This window comes from Phalaenopsis equestris, unplaced genomic scaffold (genome assembly GCF_001263595.1).
Source record: "Phalaenopsis equestris unplaced genomic scaffold, ASM126359v1 Scaffold000779, whole genome shotgun sequence".
In the NCBI taxonomy this organism is placed as follows: domain Eukaryota; kingdom Viridiplantae; phylum Streptophyta; class Magnoliopsida; order Asparagales; family Orchidaceae; genus Phalaenopsis; species Phalaenopsis equestris.
In genome coordinates, this window is record NW_018165219.1 from 244,087 (window position 1) to 268,684 (window position 24,598).

A 24,598-nucleotide genomic window follows, 5' to 3' on the forward strand; every position below is an offset into this window, starting at 1 on the left:
CAAGAGAAGCTTCTCTTTTTAACATTCTATTTCTATCAATCATTTCCCCTGTAATGCATATGATACAAAGCTAGCTCTAAACACCTAATTACACTGCAGTTACAAAACTTAACAAAAATAAAGCATGTAGAGACAAGAAAATAAAGCTCCATCCCTTCCATCCAAGAAAGATTATGTGCATTCCATTCAATTATTATCTATTTACATAACTAATACCTAAACTTCAATTTTTACATATATGCCACGCATGAAAAGGTGTTTTAACTTTTTTTTAAGTTAAAATAGTAATAGTTTTGATATGATATGAAATATTTGGGTGGCAAAAATTTAAAAATCAAGTTTAGGCGTTAGATATGTAAATATATAACAATTGGGTGGTTTGTATGTAAATGCTCCTGACCCTACCGAGGCTTGATATTTGGTATAGAAGTGCTGTTAAGATTACTACCAGAAACATCATATGACAAGTATGAATATGTTAATGCTGAAGATGAGATTGCAGAGAATAATGGCGCACTTGCCTTCTCCGGATATTTGGTCGAAGATTCTGAATACAACATACCACCTTCTGGCATCATCTTCCATATGTTCTCTAGCTCTCTGACTATTTCAGGCATTGAAGGCCTCGCATCAGGCTCTTCCTGACAACAGCTATATGCTAATGAAGCAAATTTCTCGATGCAGTCAGAGGGATAAGAGCCCATTCGGCTGTCGATGATTTCAAAGGTTCTGCCGGATCGGTAGGCCATGCTTACCTGAGCCATTAACACAACAAAACTCAGTAAAAGTTTAGTTTTCCAAGTAGAATACAAAGAATCCAACAAGAAAATGACAGTTTGTAATAGAGAAAATTACAGAAATTAGTGGAAGTAAAAAATCATAGTTCAGATAAGGATTGGTACAAAAGGATGTTAATGGATCCCCAAATGAATCATGTATCCAACCTGCAAGTAATGTCTGGCATTTTCATACAGAAGGACATCTATCATCATTCAGAATTTCACATGTTCTGCTTGTAATAAATGGTTTACATCATTTTGCATTAATCTTGTGGTGAGACTAAAATACTGTCAAAGCTAACCAGCAAAAGCTACTAATGTATTTGTTTGGTGCATTTATGCTTGAGAAGGATATTAATGAAAATGGGTGCGTTAACAAAGCATTAAATATCCATAACACCAATAAGTTGAGGTCAAAACTAAATGAAATGCTTTTTCTCCTAAAAAAATAAGGTATTTAGCAGGTACTTGTATCAAAGGAATTATAAAAAGCATAGAATTTTAATTTTGCTTTTAAAGAACGACCTAAGAATACATCACAAATTGTTACATCAAAAGTTGGTATTGAGCTAATTTATCTGTCATTAAGATGGGTAATTTGATATATATATATATATATATAGTATGTATATGTATGTATATGTATGTATATGTATGTATATGTATGTATATGTATGTATATGTATGTATATGTATGTATATGTATGTATGTATATGTATGTATGTATGTATATATATATGTAGGGGAAAGAGCAACAGTGGCTTCCTACGCGTTAATTAAAAGAAAAGGTAAATGGAGGGGGGGAGGATCCCTTTCTAAGAAACCAAAAAGACATCTAAACACACCCCTAGGGGTTCCTCTCCCCACAATACAACTCACACAAAAAGAAATTTCCAAAATTACAGGTATACCCAAAACCAAATAGCAAAAACCCAAAAAGAAGTAAACCTGTGATCTAGTATATCTAGAGAAGTGACTGCACAAAAGAGATGTACAGAAAAAATCTTCCGGTTAGCAATGATTATCCAAAAGCAATCCCACGAGCAGACCAAAGAGCCGGCATGCCGCAATCCAAAGAGATCGAAAAAAACTCTCCCCAAAAGTCCAAAGCTTGAGACGATCGGATCCTCAACCTGCATCCTAAAAGGACTCTCCTGAGGAGAACTTCTCGACAACACTTAATATCTTACTCCGTGACATGTTCATTAATCCAGAATGGAAGCCAACAAGGAATCACATTTCCAAAATTTTAGAGACTGCAAGTTTTTAAGAATACATGTAAGTGCTCTTGCAACAATAATTCTTTTCACAAATACTATGCATTTAGTGTTCTCTTTTAACAGTGAAAGCAATGTGTCAATAGGCTCACTAAGGATCTGTTGGGGGCAGCTGCAGCTTAGCCACCTCAGGAAGCTGCTGCGGGAAAACTGATAGCATGTTTGTTTTTAATAATTTGAAAACAACTTTGTTGCAGTTGTTTATGGAAAAATGACTATCTTACCCTTGTGTAGTAATGTTGTTTGTAACAAAATATAAAATAAGTTTTTTTATTAAACAAATTATTTCTTAAGCAAAAAATTAACATTGATTAATAATTAATTAGTTGTAGATGTCCAGTAAGACCATCCATAACTAAAGCAAAAAGATATGGGCTTAAAGCCGATCCCTGATGCAATCCAACAAAAATAGGAAAATATTTGGTCAATCCTCCTTTAGTTTGAACACAAGTAACAACTCTAGTATAAATATCTTTAATGACTTGAATATAAGTCATATCAACACCCAAGAACTCTCCAAAGGATATCTCTTGGAACCTTATCGTAAGCTTTTTCTAAATTAATAAAAATTAAATGTAGATTCTCCTTATTATCTCTGAACTTCTCCATCAAACCTCTCAATAAATGTATAGCTTCCATAGTAGACCTGCTCGACATAAATCCAAATTTATTATAAGAAATCTTTGTATGAGTTGATTAAATTGGTCATGTACTCTTCCAACAAAGAATCACTTTAGCACAACTTGTAGACTTCTAAGAATATGTTCTGCTAATAATGCGGGGTTTAGTTGCAATTTTTTCATTTAGGCTTTCATTATAGGCTATGCGGTAATCTTGCTCTTCCCTCCCATTATTGAAGATGCCTTCAAATTCTCTCACAACAATGATATATTCTTCTTGTGTTTGTTTACTACTATCAATTTGACTAGCTTCTCCTAAGGAAAGCCCTTAAACTCAAAGATTAATTCCATTGTTCATAGCTACTTAATGAATTCATCTAAGATCCATATGTCTGTCAAAATCGGGTAAGTCGATCTTCACGCCAAAGTCCTTGTTCCTATGGTATTCAATGCTAAATCGTTAGGGAATTGACTCTTCATTGCTAAGATCTTCCTGATTGAAGGGGTTGACTTCTTCCTCTTGATCCAGCAAGTCACCATTACATCTATGAGTAAGATCTTCAAATTGTTTTCTTTCAAAACCATCAAACACTTGTTGTAGTTGAAGGATTTCTTTTTACATGTCCTCCATGATAAGTTCTTAAACACCTCTTTAAGGGTTTGTTCTTGTGGCATAATATCTTGCTCTTCACTTTAGGGTTTTGGGTAGGATAGGAATGAGGACCGAAGGTTAGCTAAGGGTTTAAATTTAGATGGTAGGTGTAGAGCCAGATTTTTTGGAGGAAGTAGGAATTTTAGATTGTCAAATTAAGAGATAGGGTTATATATTGACATAGAGATGTTTAGGGCACTAAGTTGGTGAAAGCGTTGGGTTATATAGATTTTAGGCTTAGAAGATAGGAAGACATCCCTAAAAATTTAGAGTTGAGCTCTCATATCAAATAACATCGATCTAGCATTCCTAAATGGTGTGGAAAGAACAAGGGATGGGTTATTATATTAGTAGAATAGACAACAAAGGAGCAATGAGTGAAGACGGTTGAAATGCAAGGCAATCAACTGTTGGACAACAGTTGGGCAATAGGAAAACTACTATTATGTTATGGAACCATCAATGTAAGAGGTCGTCGAACGTCCGATAGAGACCACTTTGATCTAGATTGCTAGTCACGCCACCTGAATGAGAAGAGGATACCGCTCTAAATAGGAAAAAAATAGAGCAGTAATCTCCAAATAACATAAACCAAATAAAAAATCCCAAAATCAGTTATAAAAACCTATAAATAGTTCCCAAGCAAAGGCAAAAGCAAGAAAAAAAAAAGACCTCTAATTCAAATTCAAATAATATAAAAATTGGTGCCTATAAGGATTGACGACAATAAATCAATGGGAAAATCCTGCTACATCTTTCACAGGACAAAAAATGTCTCATGCTCTATTCTGCGTAAGTGGGATGCTCTTATGTCCATCTCACATAAGCGGGGAGCTCTCTCATTAGCATCCCTATTTATTACTTATTAGACTAAAAGATCTCACACAACTAGAGAAAATACATGTCAAATTAGTGAAACTTTGGATTTAAACATGTGATTAGGCTTCTATTGACCTCTTAATGTTTTGAACGTTCAACATTTTTTGAAGTCATACTGGCCTATTCAATCGAGTTAGATTTCTTGGCATTCAATTCAAACTCGGCTTAGCCTCTTCAAGTACACATTTCTATAAATAGATACTTCTGAGGCTTGCCTACAAGATAGCTTTTTCATTGAAATTGACAAACTTCCTCCAGGAAAACAAGACAACTCCAACCTCCATATCAACCTATCGACGAAGGCCTAGTGATCTTGGATTATTCAAATTTTTTCCCAAACTTGTTATTGGCTGCATCGAGAACCCAAAGTTGCTGAGAACTACTTTTGAGACTTGCCTACTGCGCACTCTCTTCTAAGAAGACAACAAACTTCCTCGAATAAAGCTGGACAACATAGAACTCCACTAAAACCTCTCCTCAAGTGCCTATATTATGCTCTTAAAACATAACTTAGAATCTTTTAAGAGCTTGTAGGAGCATATTTGTGTCACACCCCAGCTAACCCCCTTTTAGGGTTAATCGTGGTGCGACAAAGGCATATGACTCAGTCAGATCAAATTCTCACCAACACTCATCCTAGGTTGCATAATCAGGACCCAGTGGGGTAATAATCAGTCTAACTCAATCATCACAAACATTCATAATCAATTTCATTTAATAATTTATACACATTCTCATATACTTGGAAGCGTGAAAATTTATGTCACCAGGAATCATAAAGAGAGCCGCTAAAATTCAATATAATAAAAATACATACCAAATAGTCTATAAACTCTCTAAACCTATACAATATAAATGTTGTACAATCTCACACCTGATTACTCGCTCTAGTGCTCCTTACCACTTGCTAAAATTCAACCATATAAAAAAGTAAGCTTCAAACTCAACAAAATAATCAAGACTAAAAAAAGATTGTATAGACAGAAAGAAAACAACGTACACGATCATTTGCAGCTCATAAGTATAACAAGGGAACATAAATAAAAACATGCTTAAATCATATCCGACACGTAAGGAAAAAAGGGCATAATATGCATTAACTAGAAGCAATTTTGCCAAGCATACATTTCATTTCTTTCATATGCAATCATATAAATACTGATTTCATAATCAATAATTGAAGCATTAGGAATGTTACTTGTAATTACATAGACTTTAACTACATTCATAACATTTCATGTCATTGAGTCGTCACCCAGCCCGAAGGCTAAAATAACTATTGATAAATGTTGAGTACCTCCCAACATAACAATTAGTAATAGCCCCCTATAATACCAACAGTTCACGAATTTTCTTCTCCGTCTGAATATTACAAGTCAGGAATCTCAATGTTTCCTATCATCCATACTTGCAAACATTCATATAATAACAAGCCTATCATAATAATTCCATCATTCATATAATCATAATTCTTGTAATAATCATTCATTTTAGAAAAATCATGTATCATATGCATAAACAATAGGATATGAATACCTAAAAGAGACAATTTCATTGACATGCTCATCTTATAAATAAAATGGTAAAATCATCAACATTGACCGTGTCAGTTCAAGCTTACATTCTGCTAACATGTACAAGCATTCAAAATATGAAGAAATTTTAAAAACAACCGTGTGTTAAAAGGAATAAAATAGAAATTCTACAGAAAATTATTGCTCTTAATTTAATACGGGATTGTTTCACCTGAATCGACAGAGCAACCCTATGACGAGTTTCCTCAAACTCGTCTCGTGCTCGCTGCATAGAGTAAACCCTGGAAAGGATTTTCTAGCATGCAGTTTCTATTCTCTCTTAACTTAGCCAACAATCGGAATCAGCTTTCAACTAAAATAACATCCAACTAAAACAATTTCCTAAAGCCATCTCTAACCCCCAAAAGAAGTTCTCATGCACGTTGTAATGTTCATAGCAGATAATTAATGCAAAATAAATAAAATAATTAATTAGGTGATTAAAGTTGAGATGCATTTTCTTACTTCCACCCCAATATCACCTTAAATCATTATTTATTTCCTTCCACTTCACTTTTCTTTGCTTCTGTCCAGATTTCGGAAATTACATGCAGAAAATCAAAACCTTCCCTTCATATCAGCATTCTAGATCGTGTTTTTGCCTATGCTACAGTACCCAAGACAGAAAAGTTCCAATTCGTGATAAATCGCACAAACAGGTTTTAGGGAAGGAAATGGATGTCCTAAATAACATAGAAGTATTCCCTTATCAATATTCTTCCCAAAACCCCATATTGAAGTTTCGGCCCTCTTCCCGGCCGTCCACTCCGCACTGTACTACAGTCCGGTGATCGCAGAGCTCCAGGCACACAAAACCGAATGCATGAGGGAAAAATTGAAGGAAATGCAGCTTTTAACTTAAACCCATTAACTCCTATCCATTCAATTTTATCACACTGTTGCATGTCAAGGAAAGTGCAGTTCCATTGAATTGCTACAGTGCCAAGGGATTAGGAATTCATCAGATGCTTAATTAACTTTAATGAAATTAATATCTTTCTATTTTTATATCTATAATTCAGATATAGTGCTATATATCAAATTGATCGATTAAAAATGTAAAATTTCATAAAATTAACCCAAGTTTGATTTCGAGGAATGTAAAAATTGGGACATTTTAAAATTATAAAAAAATTGATCTGATTTATCCAAAACTGGATATTACCGCTTGCTAATAGTTTAGGGCATTTGAGATCCTCCTGGATCATGATTCGTTTTTATGCTCTCATTTGCTCCTATAAATGTTCGTTTTTATGCTCTCATTTGCTCCTATAAATGTTCTTTGTAATTTCTTGATAAATCTTTTTTTATAATTTTTATTTTGGGAGTTGGACAAATCACATTATTGTGCCACAAGTGGTAAACACATGCTTTGAGTACAAATTGAAGCAATTCATTCTGCCTTAAGGAAGGATGCCTTTGATAGGAATCACCGTTGAAATTAGGGCCAAGCACAGATTTTATTTCACCAAAAAAAAAAAAAACAACAACTCAAATACATAAAAGATGAACACCTACAATCTGAGAGACAGGAAATTTCTCCAAAACCCTAACCCTAAGACTCCATACACCATATCGTGCATAACCCCAAAGCTAAACATATTAACCCTATTTATACCAGATAAAAATAATAATAAAAGACAAAATTGCTCTAAAGCAACGAAGTAAAAATACTCCCCTCCCAAAGAAACACATTTTCCTTAAGGTGAATAAAAGGAAACTGTTGTTGGATCAAGCTCCTCTGCCTCCTCATCACACACTGTGAGAACCTGTAATTTTTTATCCTTATAACCATGTTATTGGATAAGCTTTTCATCACACTGAAAACATAACACCTTTGCTTGCTTCTCCTGAATCTGTCTCTGTAAAGCGTTTGAATATCGTCCTTGGTCGTGACCCAATTTCCCATGGAGCCTCTATCTGGACTTCCACTGTTCGAGTTTTTGATCTTATTATGGTCATAGTATTTCAGTATGATGATCAACTTTGCCGCTCTTATTAGCCCGTTCAATTGCATTATTATCTTAGCTCAATTGCATTAATTCCGTAATTTTCCCCAATCCTTGCGGTCTCAGCAAACGAAGAGATGCTCCAATCTCTGACTTCATTCCGATATTCCTCTCAAGCAGTCCAATAACATCTCAAATTTCTTCTTATACTCCCCAACAGACCCCTTTTTGAATCAATGCAAAAAATTGCTTGTGCAAATCTTTCTCGCGTAATTCTCAAGAGCTCTAATAATTGACCCTTGAAGTCATCTCAAGTTCTGATAAGTTGACATTGTTCTCTCCATTGATACCATTCTAGAGTCTTTCTATCCAAACGTAAGGCCACCGACATCAATATTTCTTTCTTAGTCAGCCCATTAACAGCGAGGTATCTCTCTACACGATAAACTCAACAATATGCATCTCAAATTTCTCCCTATACTCCATGCGTACCCTTCCTAGAGTAACAACAAGGTATCTGCTCATGTAACTCCCCTTCCCGCGTGGTTCTTAAGTGCTTCAACAATTGCTCCTTGAATTCGTTCATATTCTGATTAGCTGACGTTTTTCCCTCTATTGATACCATACTAGAGCTTTTCCTTCCAAGCATAGGGCCGCCACCATCAATTTTTCTTCCACAGTCAACACATTTAATAACAAAGTATCTCTCAACACCATAAACCCAAACCATAAGCATCTTTTCCTTCAAAGATTGGCACCTTCAGCTTCCTTATGTGTGAGTCTTCTCCCTAGATTCTTCGATTGAAGTTCATTCAAGCCAAAAAGTAGGGGTTTGGTTCCCTTCCTCGACCTATATTGATTTCTCTTCTTCCATAAGCCTGACTTGCCCCAAAATCAACTGCTCATCCCCATAAGTTCACAAATCGTTTTCAGCCCAGAAAGATGCCACAACGAAAGACACTAGCACGGTTGGAGGCAGCTCTTAGCCGAGGTACCACCTATCACAAATTCCAATTTCAGGCCAAAATCTTTTGACTCGATCTTCTCCAGCCTCAAATTACACGTCCCATTCCACCTGCCAACACTCGTTCCAACCGTCCGGATGCATGTTATTCCTTTGAAGTGCTACCGTTTAGGTTCGCTTCTAATTGCTTCGCTCGGTCCCGCTTAAGCGGTGGCAGATTTGTGTGAAACTTCACAATCTTCTTCAACATTTCTTCCAAGAACATAAATCTGCCCTCCATGGATGAAAATCGCCCGTCTAAGGATGAAAATCGCCCGTCTAAGGATGAAAATTGCCTCTCCTTCGATGAGAAATGCTCCTCATTCTAGACTTTACTTGGCTCACCCTACTTTCTTGGCCGCCATGACATCTTGTATGAACCTCATGATCCTATTGTTGCCTCTCGCAATTGGAATTCCTATACTTCGTAGATCCCGCTTCCTAGTTGTGTCAAATTGTGACCGAATCTCACAATCTGGCGAAGCTACTGCTCGATCACGTATGATTGGAAAGGGACAGAAGAAGTAGGAGACAGAAGACGCGATCCCATTGTCACAACCAACTAGCTATTATCATGACTATATCGCACGACTGTTGGTCTTCACAGCTTGCTCTGATCGCAAGCACAACTGTATCGAATGTGCGATGTCGAATCATGTCAATCCTGTGGTCCCTTCCCAGGCAGGTCTTATCGCAAATGGATCACGATCCTGCAAACCACTTCCCAAGTACCTCTCATTGCAACTGCGCATGTGATTTAAGGCAACATGAGTTACGCAACGATCCATCGTTTCTTCCCATTATTTCGCGAATGACTATATTAGGTCAGAAATGCAACAAAATTTTGTAAACCTCCTAGAATCTAACACTTTGACACAAATTTGATAGGAATCACCATAGAAATTAGAGTAAAACAAATATTTAATTTCACCAAATTAAAATAACACAACTCAAATACATAAAAAATAAATACCTACAAATTGAGAGGTAGACATGAAATCTAAATCCTACAATTCGATAGGTATGAAATCTTTCTCAAACCCCAATCCTAAGATTCCAGACAGCATCTCCCAAATCCTACAATTCGAGAGATTGGAAATCTCTTCCAAATCCTAACCCTAAGACTCCAAACACTATCTCCTATATAACCCCAACCCTAAACATATTAACCATAGTTATGCACCACAAAAATAATAATGAAAGACTAAATTGCCCTTATACTAATAAAAGATAAAATTACACTTAAGCACCAACGTAACAATCTTATTTTCTGTTGCACCAAACAATGCCTACTTCATGATTCTACCCTATGAAAGTGACAACTACCAATTTTAACCTTTTTAATTAAGTTAAGACCCTTATTTTCTTCAAACTATGCTAAATTGTGAAAATGACAACTACTAAGGACATGACATCAACAACCAAAATAGCACAATTTTTTTTTATACAGGGGGCCTCTTTTTAGGACACAATGCCTACTTTATAATTCTACCGCCTCCTATGACAATATATATATTAGATTTATAATAGCAATCCCTAGCCGATATTACTTCTCATTATATTTAATTCTCTCATTATGTATTTCCTATTTGCTTTATTATGTTTTATTTCTTTGTTTTATTATGTTTATTGTATCCTTCTATCAATAATATTTGATGCTCTCAACATAGAGTATCAGAGCTTAAACTTAGATCCACTAGCCAACGACCTCCTCTGCTAGTTCCAGCAGTCGACACCTAGCCGTCGACCTATTTCGCTGGTTACAGCAATAACAAGAGCCTCTATTCCAGCGTAGGATCTAGCAGCCACCAGTTCCAATGCAGCTGTTGGTCCCCCTCTAATCCTACTGCCAACGATTCTACTGGCAGCTTCCCACTGTTCGAGTAGCCGCAAGGTCTGGATCTAACAGTAGCAAGTTATGCACCTCTTCTGCAGCAATCGCAATTTCCTGCAGTCTTCTATCATAACCTTACCAGAACTCATCGATGTCTTAGAACCTCAACATCTACTTTGGCTCAGTCAAAATTATAGTGGATTCCTCCAACTTTGAACCACCTTCAGAAAGTGTTCTTGATTCCGCTCGAGGATCAACTCCAATTTCCACTCCCTTACAGACCATAAGATAAAAAACCAACACGAATTTCTTAATAAAAACTCATAAACTGAATGACAATAACTTTCTCTAATGGTTCAAACCGGTGTCTTTGTTCATCAAAGGATGAGGGAAATTTGGTTACCTCATCGGTATGGTTTATGAGCCTCCAAAGACTGACCTAACAAATGGAGCTTGAGAAGTGGAGAACTCCATGGTCATATCATGGATGATCAACTCCATGGAAACTCGATCGGACGTTCATATATGTCCCCGCTTTAACTAGTGCTCTCTGGACGATTGTCCGTCATACCTACTCAGATGCAGGAAATTCTGACTAACTCTATGAGATATCTAAGAAAATTCGGAAGACAAAAAATGAGTACCTAGTACTATAATGACCTTGTTGTACCATGGATGAAATGCAACATTTACTACGATTACACTTGGGATTCTCCGGCCGACCTATCCCTCTTCCAGAAGATTGTAAAAAACGATTGCATGTTTTAGTTCCTGACTGTTCTTAACGAAAACCTTGACAAAGTTCGAGGTCGTATTCTTGGTCGGGATCCACTTCCTTTCGCTCGCGCAACTTACACCGAGATTCATCCGAAAGAAATTCGAAGATTTGTCATGCTCGGCATTTCTACTCCTTCAATCGAATTGTCCGTCTGGATATCAAAAAGTGTTCAGTCCTCGTCCATGTCATCTTGAACCGATCACCCCGCTTGCGATTACAGTCACAAACCTAACCACACTCGAAACAAGTGTTGAAAACTTCAGGGTAAGCAGACATACAAACCTTCGACCAAATCCTCCACTAACAAAGGTCTCACTATGATGTCTGGCCAACCACGACCCAACCGACTCCTACCCAGAATATCCTCAAATCCTCCGAATCCCTGAAAAGCCAAATGAAGCAATTGATCAAACTTCTTAGAGACAATCAATTCTCTGCATCCATCTACCTCACACATCCAACAAGATACTTTTTCTATGGCTCTCACAGTCTAACTCTGGAGTCTATTTTATATATTCACATAATATAATGTAACTTGTTATCAGTTGACAAATGATATCTTGCATTGCTAATTTCTCTTATGATGGTTGTGTTTTTCAGGCTCGTCGTTCAGGAAGGATGATTGGATTTTCTAAGAGGGTAGCTGGACTCTACTACTTCCAAGTGGAGAGTACTAAGAGGGAGGACACTCCACTAAAGAGTTGTAGCATATCTCGAGTCATTGAATGTCTCATTATATTGTTGCATGGTCATTTAGGTCATCCTAGTTTTCAATATTTACAAGATTTGTATCTTTAGATGTTTTCTAATAAATTTTTTTGTAACTTTAATTGTGAAACATGTTAGTTAGCTAAATATTATCGGATCCATTATCAACCCCACACTTACATATCTTTCACTTCTTTTTCCTTTATTCACAGTGACATATAGAGACACTCACACTTTCAGCTACACCAATAAAATGTAGGCTCTTGATCTTAACTGTTGACTACACTCGAATGACGCGGGTCTACATTTTAAAAGACAAATCAGAAGTTGCTGCCATCTTTCAAAACTTCTACACATTTGTTTTAACTCAATTTAAAACTCTTATTCAGGTCATTCGACCAACAATGATCGTGATTTTTTCAACTCCATTTTGGGTGAATTCTTGGTAAGTAAATGTATCATCCACCATAGCTCGTGTACGGACACTCAACAAAATGGAGTAGCCGAGAACAAAATTTTTCATCTCCTCGACGTTGCTCGCTCTATTATGTTTCAATCCAATATTTTGAAATAGTTTTGGAACTATACTATTCAAACTGTCACCTATCTCATAAATAGAATCCCCTCTAAAATTCAAAAATTTCAAACCCCCTTAGCCGCCATGATGTCATGCTCCCTACCAATCGAGTTTCTCCACATTAGATCCCAAGATTTTTGCGTGCACGGTCTTTGTTCGGAACACTACCCCTACTCGAAATAAACTTAATCTCAGATCCATAAAATATATCTTCCTTGGGCACTCCGCAACTCAAGAGAGGTATCAGTGTCTTGATCCTACCACCAACAAAATATATGTGGGTGTTGATGTCTCCTTTTTTTTAAGTGTTTCCTATTTTTCTAGCTCGACCTCAAGTGAGGGGGAGCTTGAGTTCTCTGACACTATCATTTATCCTACTCCTATGGATGTTCTCCCCATTGTTCCTACCACTGAGGAGTTCTTTGTTTCGTTGAGTACACCATCTCCTCTCACAACTCGTGTCTACGCTCGGTGCACCCGTCACAATGCTCCCACTTTGAGTCCACTATCTCATTACAGGACCTTAACTATACTCCGGGTGACATCCTCAGCATGACCCCTCCTTCGAACGGGGAGGTGAATTCGCCGAGGTACGCAATCAAACATGCTCCCTCTACTTTTTATGGCAAAATATCTCTTTCCATAGTCAATCCTTGATCTACAAAGCAGTTGCTACAAACCTGACGAACCATCCAATTCCTGCTACTATTTAGGCTTCTCTTGCTGATCCAACCTGAAAAACAACAGTGATGGAGGAGATGAATGCCCTTTAGCAAAACCATACATAGGTTGTTGTGAATCTTCCTCAGGGGAAGAAAGTTGTAGGGAGCCGATGGATTTTCAGCACCAAGTTCAACTCTGATGGATTCTTTGAACGCTATAAGGCAAGATTGGTGGTCAAACGGTACTCACAGACCTACGGAGTTGACTATGAGGAGATATTTTGCTCCAATGGCTAAGTTAAACATTGTTCAAGTCTTGTTGCCACTTGCGATGAATCTGGATTGACCTTTATTCCAACTAAATGTCAAGAATACATTTTTGAATGAAGAGCTTAGAAAAGAGGTGTACATGTCTCTCCCGTCAGGCTTTGACTCTACTAGCTTAGAGGACAAGTATGCATACTATGAAAGTTCATCTATGGGCAAAAGTAATCCCCAAGGGCCTGGTTCGGCATGTTCAAAAAAGTAGTCATGAGTCATGGTTTTAATCAGACTCAATCGGATCACACCCTCTTCTTCTATCATTCCTCCAATAACTATGTAGCTATCTTTATTGTCTATGTTGACGATATTGTTTCTACAGGTGACGATCTCCCAACATTGGAGTTCTTAAAAAATATTCTTGTTGCTTCCTTTGAAATGAAGAACTTGAGATCTCCCTGGTACTTCTTAGGCGTGGAGGTCGTTCGATCATCTCGGCGCATTTGCCTACATTAGTGCAAATATGTGTGATCTTTTGACAGAGAACAACTTTCTGTTGTGCAAACTTATTGTTGTCCTTATATATCCCAAAGAAAGATTATCTGGCATTCTCAATGTTGTGCTTGTCAATCAGATGCATTACCAACACCTTGTGAGAAAACTCAACTACATTGCCCATACTCCCCCTGACATATGTCACAAAGTTGGTATAGTGAGTCAATTCATACACGACCCTTATGAGCACCATCTCCAAGTTGTCCATCGGATTCTCCACTATTTAATAGATACACTAAGCTCAAGTTTATTTTTTTTCCTGTCATACCTCTCGATCTATTGCTATATATACATATGTTGATTGGGTCAGATCAGTTCATGTCCAACGTTCCACCTCGGGGTATTGCTCATTTTTATGGGGCAAACTTGTCACATGGAAAAGCAAAAAGCAGTGTGTTTGCCCGGAGCAGTGCTGAAGCTAAATTTTAGTCCATGTCCTGTGAAATTTATGAAGCTCTCTGGTTACACATCATGCTCCGCAAATTTTGTATGCCCACATTCGACTCGTTGCAACTATTCTGTGATAACAATGCCGCAATCAGCATTGCTCACAATCCAATCCAACAAAATCTTACTAAACATGTGGAGACTGACAGACACTTCATTAAGAAAAATATTGAATCTAGTAAAATTTATGTTCCTTATATGCCCTCCATTGGTCAGCAAGCGGACATCCTCACCAAGAATCTTTCTCGACCTTTGTTCGATGATTTATTCTTACTAAACATGTGGAGATTGACAGACACTTCATTAAGAAAAATATTAAATCCGAGAAAATTTGTGTTCCTTATATGCCCTCCATTGGTCAACAAGCGGACATCCTCACCAATAATCTTTCTCGACCTTTGTTCGATGACTTCAAATCCATATTGAACATGACGGACATCTATGCTTCAACTTGAGGGAACTATTAGATTTATAACGACAACTCCTAGTCGTTATTACTTCTTTTTAGCTTTTTATTTTCTCATTATGTATCTCCTATTTGCTTTATTCTGTTTTATTTATTTCCCTTATCATGTCTATTGTAATCGGGGTTAAATACCCGTCTTCTATCATTAATATGTATATATATTATGGCGTTGTTCCGCCTCATGGAGAATCTTAGCGTCTCGCGTTGCTTTCGGCTTCAGAATTTACTCGTGTCGCGTAGTCTCGTGTCGACTGCTTCCATTCACGTCGTCTCGCGTTGCGTTCACGTCTCGTCTGGCGGCAGTGCTGCGGTCGTCTTCCTGCTTCTGCCTGCGTCTCGTTTGTGATAGAGACGCTCGACACCTGCGTCCTGCTTCTGCCTGCGTCTCGTATGCGACAGAGCTTCTCGACACCTGTTGTCTGCTCGGTTTTGCCTTTGGCGTCTGCGGCGGAGCCGCTCTTCGTGCAGCTTCTCACTGTGCTGCAGGTTGGCACTGGCTGCAGTAATGGTCTCAAAGCTTACCATGATTCTATTGCAGGAGATGACGATTGCAATCTCATCAAAAAAGTAAAGAAAATGGCGGGCAAACCAGCAATTTTCTTCTTTGACATTGAAATTTCAACTCGTGCAGGAAAATACAAATTTACACCAGTTAGAAAGTTTCAATTAGGTTACTCTAAGATGGAGATCATCAGGAAGGTTTTTGAAGATTTCAAACTGGTTGGGGATTGATAGGTGGGTCATTTCGACGGAAGGCATATTATGATACAACTGAGCACAGAAGATGCTTACACGAGAATTTTCTCAAAGAAATTCATCACAATTGAGAGCAAATAGCAAACATATGAAATTGCTCAAATGGACTCCCAATTTTGATCCCAATCAAGAACCCCCAATTGCACCTATCTGGTTCTCATACCTGACCTCAAGCTTTATTTCTTTGATCTATCTATCTTATATGCAATTGGGACTATCCTTGGAAAACCTTTGCAGGTAGACTTAACCTACAGTTCATTTCTCAAGGCCCTCTATTGCAAGGAGTTTGATTGAACGATATATTACACTACCAGATATAGAATAAGTCTGGCTTGTATCTGCTCATAATGGTTATTGACAAAAAATCATTATGGAACAAAATTATGGAACAAAAACAACAAAAACCATACTACTGCAAACACTGCAAGATGTTTGGACACCCGCAGAAGAAATGTTTCAGATTACACCCACAGTTAAGAACCAATAGTCAAAAGCAAGAACACACTATTAGTGCACCTCATGTGCCTGAACGCGCTCCCAGCAAACCTGATGACAGCCAACCTGAGGAGGAAATCACCCCAAGACAAGAGTTTGTGTCTGCCCCTGGGATCTCTTCTCCTGACCATACTATAACGGGTATTGTTCGAACTGAAAATCAAGATAGTCTCGCAGCTCCTATTCAGGAAGCAACAGGTGTAGAGGTAACAATTCACACTTCACATACACTGGAACCTATCGCGGTGGCAATGACTGCCTTTCCTCCTACTGCGGTTCTAACATCAAATCAGATCGAGGATCACGTGAGCCAGCCTTCTGATGAAGAATGTCAGGTTTACACTTCTCGGCGGAAGAAGAAGGCTAGGGGTATACTCCAACTTAGAAACTTAATGGATGATACTTTGGTGACTCCTGACAATGACACGACTCTTCAAAGTTTATTATCTCGTTTCGCTCCTAAAACTAGAGGAAGAGGCGGGACTAAATTGCCTCGTCCCTAACTACTTGTTTTCTGCATGTTTTAAATTTGTTTTACATTTTATTGAGTCTATTTCTATCTTTTTGTTGGGGTATTATTGTACTTGTATCGTATGGTATGGTGCCTCTTTTGGGCTCTTCTCATACAACCTTTATGTATCATTTTCTATTTCAATAAAATCAACTCTTGGGTTTTTCATAAAAAAAATATATTATGGCGTCGTCGTCGGCGTCGTGCTCTGTTAGGGTTTCGCCCGATGGCGAAACCCTGTGCTAACTCCTTTGGCTTCGTCGTGCTTGACAACAAACGGTTCGCGCATCTGACTTCTCATGTTTCGTCTTCAGCTAGATTCTTCGTGCTCGCTCATCGTCTTCTTCCTCGGGTCGCTGTTTGTCGCAACTTTTTCTCACAGTTACAAGGCTGTTCGCATCTTTCATGTCGCAGCTACATTCGTCCTTCTTCATCCTAACACCTCGTGTGAGCTTCGTTGCACAGTGTTGCGACTTCCTCTGCTCTCCATTCGGTCCCTGCTCTGCGGATCGAGCAGCGGAGGAGTTAGACCCACTGTTCGACTCTGAGCTTTATGGCTACTGTTCCTTCTCAACCACCGACTTCAGTTTTAAACCTTGGGAAGGCTTCTTTTGTTGATATAATCGACTCTATGGGATCAGATCATACTTTCCCTCAGGTTTACCACGAATCATTCGAAGCTCAGGAGGGCTGTAACCTTATCAAGAAGACGAGTAGGAATAGTGGTAAACTGGTTATATTCTTCTCTGATGCTGAAGTTCCAACCTGGTTAACAAGCTCAAATTCACCCTCATTGGGAAGTTCCAATCGGGGCATGCTTAAACGGAAATTGTTTGAAAGGCTTTTGAAAATCTCAAACTATTGGGACTCTGGAAGGTTGACATCTTTGATGGAAGACATGTGATGATCCAATTATCTTAAGTGGAAGACTATGCCAAAATATTTTCCAAAAAGTTTATGACAATAGAGGGAAAATATATGAAACTGCTCAAGTGGTCTGCTGAATTTGCCCCTAGTCAAGAACCATCTATAGTTCCAATCTAGTTTAAACTACCTGGCTTAAAGTTGCACTACTTTAACCACTAAGTCCTCTACTCTATTAGAGCTGCACTAAGGAGACCTATGAAATTGGATAAACCCACCTTCAATCTAATCAAGCCTTCGATTGTAATAATTCTTGTTGAAAGGGATATCACCCTCCATGATATGGACGAAATATGGCTTGACACTCCCCACAATGGGTATTGGCAGCCAATTATAGCTGAACAAAAACCATACTACTGCAATCACTGTAAATTGTTTGGAAACACCCCTGTCAAATGCTTCAGGCTTCATCCACATTTGAGATCAGCAAGTCTTAACAACATTATCCATGTAGAGGAAAATATAGCAGACACTGTTAATTTTCCAGAATTGTTGAATGAGAATTTGACTCATAAGGCTATTCCTCACCAACCAGACCAGCAGCTTCCGTTTACTGTTGTTGTGGCAGCTCTTCCTCAGATTACAAATTCTATGAATTGTGTTGTAGCAGATGCTAGCCGAAGTATCTTAGATCCACCTATTGCGAGAGAAGAGGGTACTCATGTTATGGAGGAGTGTTAGGATCAAGGTGTGCTGCAAGCTGAGGCAGATCAGCAGTTTACTCCATCGAAGATCCACCTATTGTTCACACGAGACTTCCTCTGGCAGATGATTGGCAGGTTTACAAATCCAAGAAGAAGAAGAAAAAAATGTTAGGAAGAAGAAGAAAGAAATGTCAGATCTCAGTAACTCTCAGAATGACTGTATCATTATTTCAGGAGGAAGCCAACCCACATCTTAGTATGTTGATGGACTCCCTTCCTAGATCCAGGGGAAGGAGAAGCGGTAGATCCACTGACTACACCCGCCATGATTAGAAGTTATTTCTTTTTGTTTTATTTTTGGGAGAATGCGTTTGTAATCCTTGTGAGTGAGATCTTTGTACCCACTCACTAAAACATTTGTATCATCTCTTTTTTTATCAATGAATTTTGCCTTTTCAATATATATATATATATATATATATTGCATATTATGTATATAATGCATATTACGTATATTTATTTTTTTATTTTATAATCAATCTTATATATTTTTCAAGAAAATAAGTGTATATATGAGCTCCACACAAATTTCTTGTATTATTACTCATATTGATCTGCTGAGGGATTCTTTTCTCATTTTGCTTCGGAAGGGTAATTGACAGCCTATAAGGACAGATCTAGTGTTTAGAATGCATTGGGAATTTGGGATGGTCTATTTGGCTAATAGATTAATAAATTAGGATATTTCGAATTGATTTCCCATGACATTGCCTTCATATTCCACCATTATCATCACAATTGATTGGTTGAGTCATGGACAAATATCAAAAATACTTGGCCTAATGTTTATTGAAGCCCAAGAGCTTTTATTTTTTATTTTGGATGATTTAACAGTCGGTTGTGAACTTAAAATCACCCACTGAAATTGGCCTAATGTTTATACCATTACCTTGCTACTTTCTGTCAAGCAAATTTGCAGAAAAGCAGCCAACAATACTGACACGAAAATTTGAGAGAGTTGCAATTCTGCCCATTTTTTGGAAAGTTATTTTCTTCTACTGCCAAAAAAAAAGAAAAATAAAGTATTCAAAGGATGGTTGGCAAGCTTCCACTGGTGTACCAAATGCCGGAGGGAAAGCCCAAACCACGATAAAAATCAGAATAGAAATATTACTGCTGAAATTTCAATAAGTTACAATGAGACTCTTCAAAATAAGAAATAAATGACAAATGGAGACAACAATTCCCCCCGCAGGGGCAGAAGACGGCGTTGGATGGTGATTGGCTAGGAAGGGGGAGGTGTTATGGTGGACTACTGGATGGACAGCAGGAAAGGGATGGTACAGATATTGCTGTGGGGATTCTTGGAGTTGAGGGTTCATGTTGATATTTTATACATGAAGAGTAATCAGAATAGCGGAAGGAATAGGCGAAATTTCATATCAAAGTCTAAAGCCAAAAAGACGATTCATTGCTATAGGTGCAAAGAGTCAGTTCATATGAAGAGAGATTGTCCAAAGCTTAAGAAGCAAACTGAGGAGATAGTGATATTTTTTCGGTTTCATCAACTCAGTTAAAGGTTGCATGATTTTTTTTATTCAGGATACTCTTATCACATAACATCTAACAGAGAGTGGTTTACTTCATACAAGTGAACTAATTCTGGCTCAGTCTATTTAGGTGATGATAGATGTCGCAATATTGTTAGTATTAGTGAAATCAAAATTAAGATGTATGATGGTACTGTTAGAACATTATGTGATGTCAAACATATTCTAGATTTGAAGAAGAATTAGATTTCCTTGGACACTCTACAAAGAAATGATTTTATTCCTAAAGAAGATGAGGATAGAGAAACAATCAGAATTTTTAAGGGTGCACTGACTGTGATGAAAGGAAAGTTAACTGCAGGTAATATCTACAAACTGTTAGGGAATACAATTGTAGGTGAAGTTCATTCCGTTGAGTCAGATGATGATAATACAAAGTTATGACACATGCGTCTTGGTCATCTTAGTGAAAATGGGATGGTGAAATTGCATAAATGAAATCTGTTGCATGGTGTTAAAAGCTGCAAACTCGATTTTTGTAAGTTTTGTGCATGATGTATGCTTGATGTATGCAATTGTATTTACTCGTCTTGATTTGACTCATGATGTTAGTCAAGTCTGTAAATACATGTCTAAACCTGGAAGACGACATTGGGAAACAGTCAAGTGGTTTTTTACGCATCTGAAGGGTACTGTAAAACATGAAATTATTTTTGGCAACTAACAGAATGATCCTTCAGTTGTGGGGTGTGTGGATTCAGACTATGCAGGTGATTTGGATGGCAGAAGGTCTACAACTGGGTATGTGTTTACTCTTGGTGGATGGAGGCCATATAGGTTGGAAATCTACAATTCAGTCTATTGTGGCATTATCTACAACTGAAGCTAAATGCATGACAGTAGTTGAAGTTGATAAAGAAGCCTTATGGCTTACTGGGCTAGTAAAAGAACTGGGTGTTGAGCAAGACGGAGTTCAATTGCATTGTGATAGTCAAAGTACTATTTATTAGGCTAAAAACCAGGTGTACAATGCGAGGACAAGCATATTGATGTTAGGTATCACAAGATCAGAGAATTGATTCTCTGGTGAGATACAGTTGCAAAAGGTTCATACTGATGAAAATGCAGCTGATATGCTGACCAAGCCAGTTATTATCAACAAGTTCATGCATTGCTTAGACTTGTTGAATATTCACAATTGTTAGTGCATGTATAACTCCCAGGTATCTTTTCTCCTAAAGGGTTGAATTTTTGCCAAAGTGGAGATTTATTAGGTATGGCTTATATACCAGATAAGGGACAGATATTGGAGTGGAACGGAGCGAGGCAAGGGAGTGGAACGAGTGAGCGTAGCGGAATCATTTGTCCAATTGGGGGAGTTACTTTATGTGGGTTGGGGGTGCGGGGGCAACGCCCCCGCGGTACGATACAGGGATAATTTTGTAATTACATAGTGTACTCCAGGGTTATATATATATATATATGCTTGTTTGTAACCCTAGAACTATTATGTACTTTTTTCAGAAGTTGAAAGAAAGTTGCCGCTCTGCTCCCGAGGACGCAGACATCTTTGTCGAACCTCATTAAATCTTTATGTTCTTCTGGATTTGTGTCGATTTTTGTTTCTCTTCACCCTAATTTCTCAACATAGGACTATGGGAAGCTGATGGGGGGAGCAGGGGTTGCAGTAGTGGAAGAGGTGTTCAGCGGGATTACAGGGAATTGTGGACTGCGGCTGGCAGAGTAACGGCGGGAATGAGGGTTGAGAAGTGGGAGGGTAGAAGTGCGACACAGTAGAGAAAATATAGGAAGGTTGCGTTTAGGGGATAGCTGGCTTAGGAGTGCTGCGATAATCCCTGGGTGAACAGGGGGGGCTTAAAATGGAAGCGAGATTTGGGGCATAGAACAACAAGAGCAGCTGCAGACGAAAGGGAAAGAAACCGGGATGGGTGAAGGCAACCAGGAAAACAGGGCAGGAGAGCTGGGGATGAGCAAAAGAATGGAAGTGGGGGAAGGTTTTGGAGACAACCACGACAGGGGCAAGGGATACAGTTGGAGCATTACCCTTTGTGTCAGATACAGCCTTCGAGGGAAAGCAAGGACGTCGGTGGTTGTACTCACAAATCTTAAAAAAAAATAACGTGAAAACCCAAACCCTAAGACCTAAAAACACATAAAAATAAAAGTGGTATGGGGGGAAATGAATATATACACTTGGGAAATTTTTCGCTTAATGAAAAGATGAGAGGGACCGGCTAAGCCCCCTCTATCAACTAAACCAGTTCAAGTCTTACCCATTCAACTTTTGTAGGAAAACACCCGTGTCACTAATTTCCACAGTTCAGATTGGACTTTTCTTATCCCAGACGCCAGAATCCTACAAGTACAGCATTATCTCTTTATCCTTCCAACAATAAAAGACTCTTGCAATCTGCCTATTTGAACTCTTACTAGCACATTCCAAATTCTTAAGGAAGATATTCTTAAGTTCACGGACTTCAAACTTTTCAGAGAAAATAGCAATATAGCTCTTCTTGTATTCGTAAAGTGTTTTCTCAGATTTTCTAAAGTTTTCTTAGTCTTGCATCCAAGTGTTTAGCAGTGTTTCTTATTCTTCTCCCTTAAGTAGTGTTTTTATCTGCCAGAGATATCTAACACCTTCTTCACAACATTCTGGGTTTCTAAATTACATCATTAGCTATGAGAAAGATTGTTTGGGTTCATCCTTAGCTAGGAAATAATTGTGATCCTTAGTTTGTGTAATTTGCTGTGGTTTAGTACTCCTGAGCCATAAAAGTGTCGTGTAACTGTTTTCAGCTCATCACAAAAAGCAAGCCCAAGAGGAGAAATCCTTTTGGAAGAGCACGAGGAGTGGAAATAAGCTTGGAGCCAAAACACTATAAATCCTCTTTCTAGTTTTATCTTCTCTCTTCTCTATTTATTTCCTACTTCTTTAAGGATATAGTTTACATACTCCACAATTCACTCATAATCACAAACATAAAAAGTAATGTGTTCAAAATTCCATTTTGACAATTATGAGAACCCCAAATTCACAATTCACCCCAAACAATATGGCCTGTGTACGAGTACAAGCCAACAAGTGAACAAAATAAAAAATGACTGTCAGAACAATAGACTTTGAAGTAATTAATAAAAAAAATTTTGTAAACATGTGGCAACTTCAGATCAAATGAAGCTAGAGTTTATCTTAAGCATGGGTCCATTCCAGAAAGTGAAAAAACTTCTGAAAAATTCTTAAATAGAGAAGTTAATTGATTTTTTATGATCGGGAATTGAAGCAAGCCACTTAGCAATAAGCCAAATCTAATTGTGATGTTAACAGGGGCTTTATGTAAAGTGTAAAATAGACGATGGAGTTGAACAGAATGGCTTGCTTACTGGATGACCAAAGGATGAGGTGTAACATTGAAGCAAAATTTAGATGATAGGGGTGCCTACCTCCCGTACAAGGTTCTTTCCAAATGAAATGGGCTGCATCCCTGTCAGTAGTTCCAGAAATACAACGCCAAGGCTATAGACATCACTTTTGTCTGTCAATTTGTGTGTTAAGAAATATTCAGGATCCAAGTAGCCCTGCAAGAAAGTGTATTTTAATGCTACAAGTCAGGCATACTGTTTAAGAAAATAAGAAAAAAGAAAACTATCAATATATATTAGTTTAAATGCACACAACAAATACGATAGTAAATACAATTATGAATTGATCTAATAAGTTTCACGAATGACTTGACATCTTCCCACAACTTTCTCATCGGACCTGAACCGACAATGATTCATAAGAAATATGAAACACTTAAATGTAAACAGAAACAAAATCTTGTTCCTAGAGCTCTAACAGGAAGTATTATTTCATTTATAACTGCTCTGATTATTCCAGCAACAGGAAAAACAGCAGCTAATCACAACAAGAAGAAATAAATAGAGCTTTTCCTGATTACACAGGTTTTTGCTTGATCGGTATGCAAGATATGGCTAAATGATTATGACAAAAGCAATTTGCTCCATGACAAACCAACTGCGATTCCCCAAGTTGAAATGGGAATCATATGTATTGATACTAGTTGATACTAGAGTTAACCTAAACCACGACGAAACAACAATTTAATTGCTGAATCAAAAAAAAAATACAACAATGACTCTCAACATAGAAAAACACCAACATGCAAACTATCAAATGACAACGACGACCCCTCCAACAAGAATACAACACGAAATAAGAAATAAAACGGTAGAAACACATAAAAGGCTCTCTCAAAAGAAGGGCGGTAGGTTTGGCTGAAAAGGAAAGGTAAGCGGTAGTGCCGGAGGGAACCAGAAGGGCGTCGAGTGGGCAGCTACCAAAAGATGAGTACGGCGGTCTGGACAGCAACCTGGAAGGTGGACAATGCCTAGAAGATAACGGCAGCGATATGGACATCAACTTGGTGGGTGGACAGGGGTCAGAAGATGCGGCGGCGGTCTGGACAACAACTTGGAGGGTGTACAACATCCAAAAGATGACAACAATGGGTTGCGGTGGGGAGTTGGAAGGATAAATATCTCGTCGGGGTCGAGCTACAACCATCACCCGGACAGTTGGAAACAGTCACCAACTTGGACGAGTTACAGCTGGAACACCTCTTTGTCATCGGATAGAGCCCTCAAAAGGGAAGAACACCTCAAACTGAAATCT

The 24,598-nt window shown here is 38.1% G+C and overlaps 1 protein-coding gene across 1 annotated transcript in view; it reads right to left on the bottom strand.

The window, feature by feature from the left end:
* Window positions 1-326: 326 nt before the first annotated feature.
* LOC110031156 (probable LRR receptor-like serine/threonine-protein kinase At1g06840) overlaps window positions 327-24,598 on the bottom strand; it is a 57,213-nt gene continuing 32,941 nt past the window's right edge. The window contains exons 9-10 of the mRNA XM_020734232.1: window positions 23,365-23,499; window positions 327-755 (exon numbers count right to left, since the gene is read on the bottom strand). Of these exons, the coding sequence (XP_020589891.1) occupies window positions 402-755; window positions 23,365-23,499 (489 nt within the window). The 3' untranslated portion in view covers window positions 327-401. The remainder of the gene's footprint in view (window positions 756-23,364; window positions 23,500-24,598) is intronic.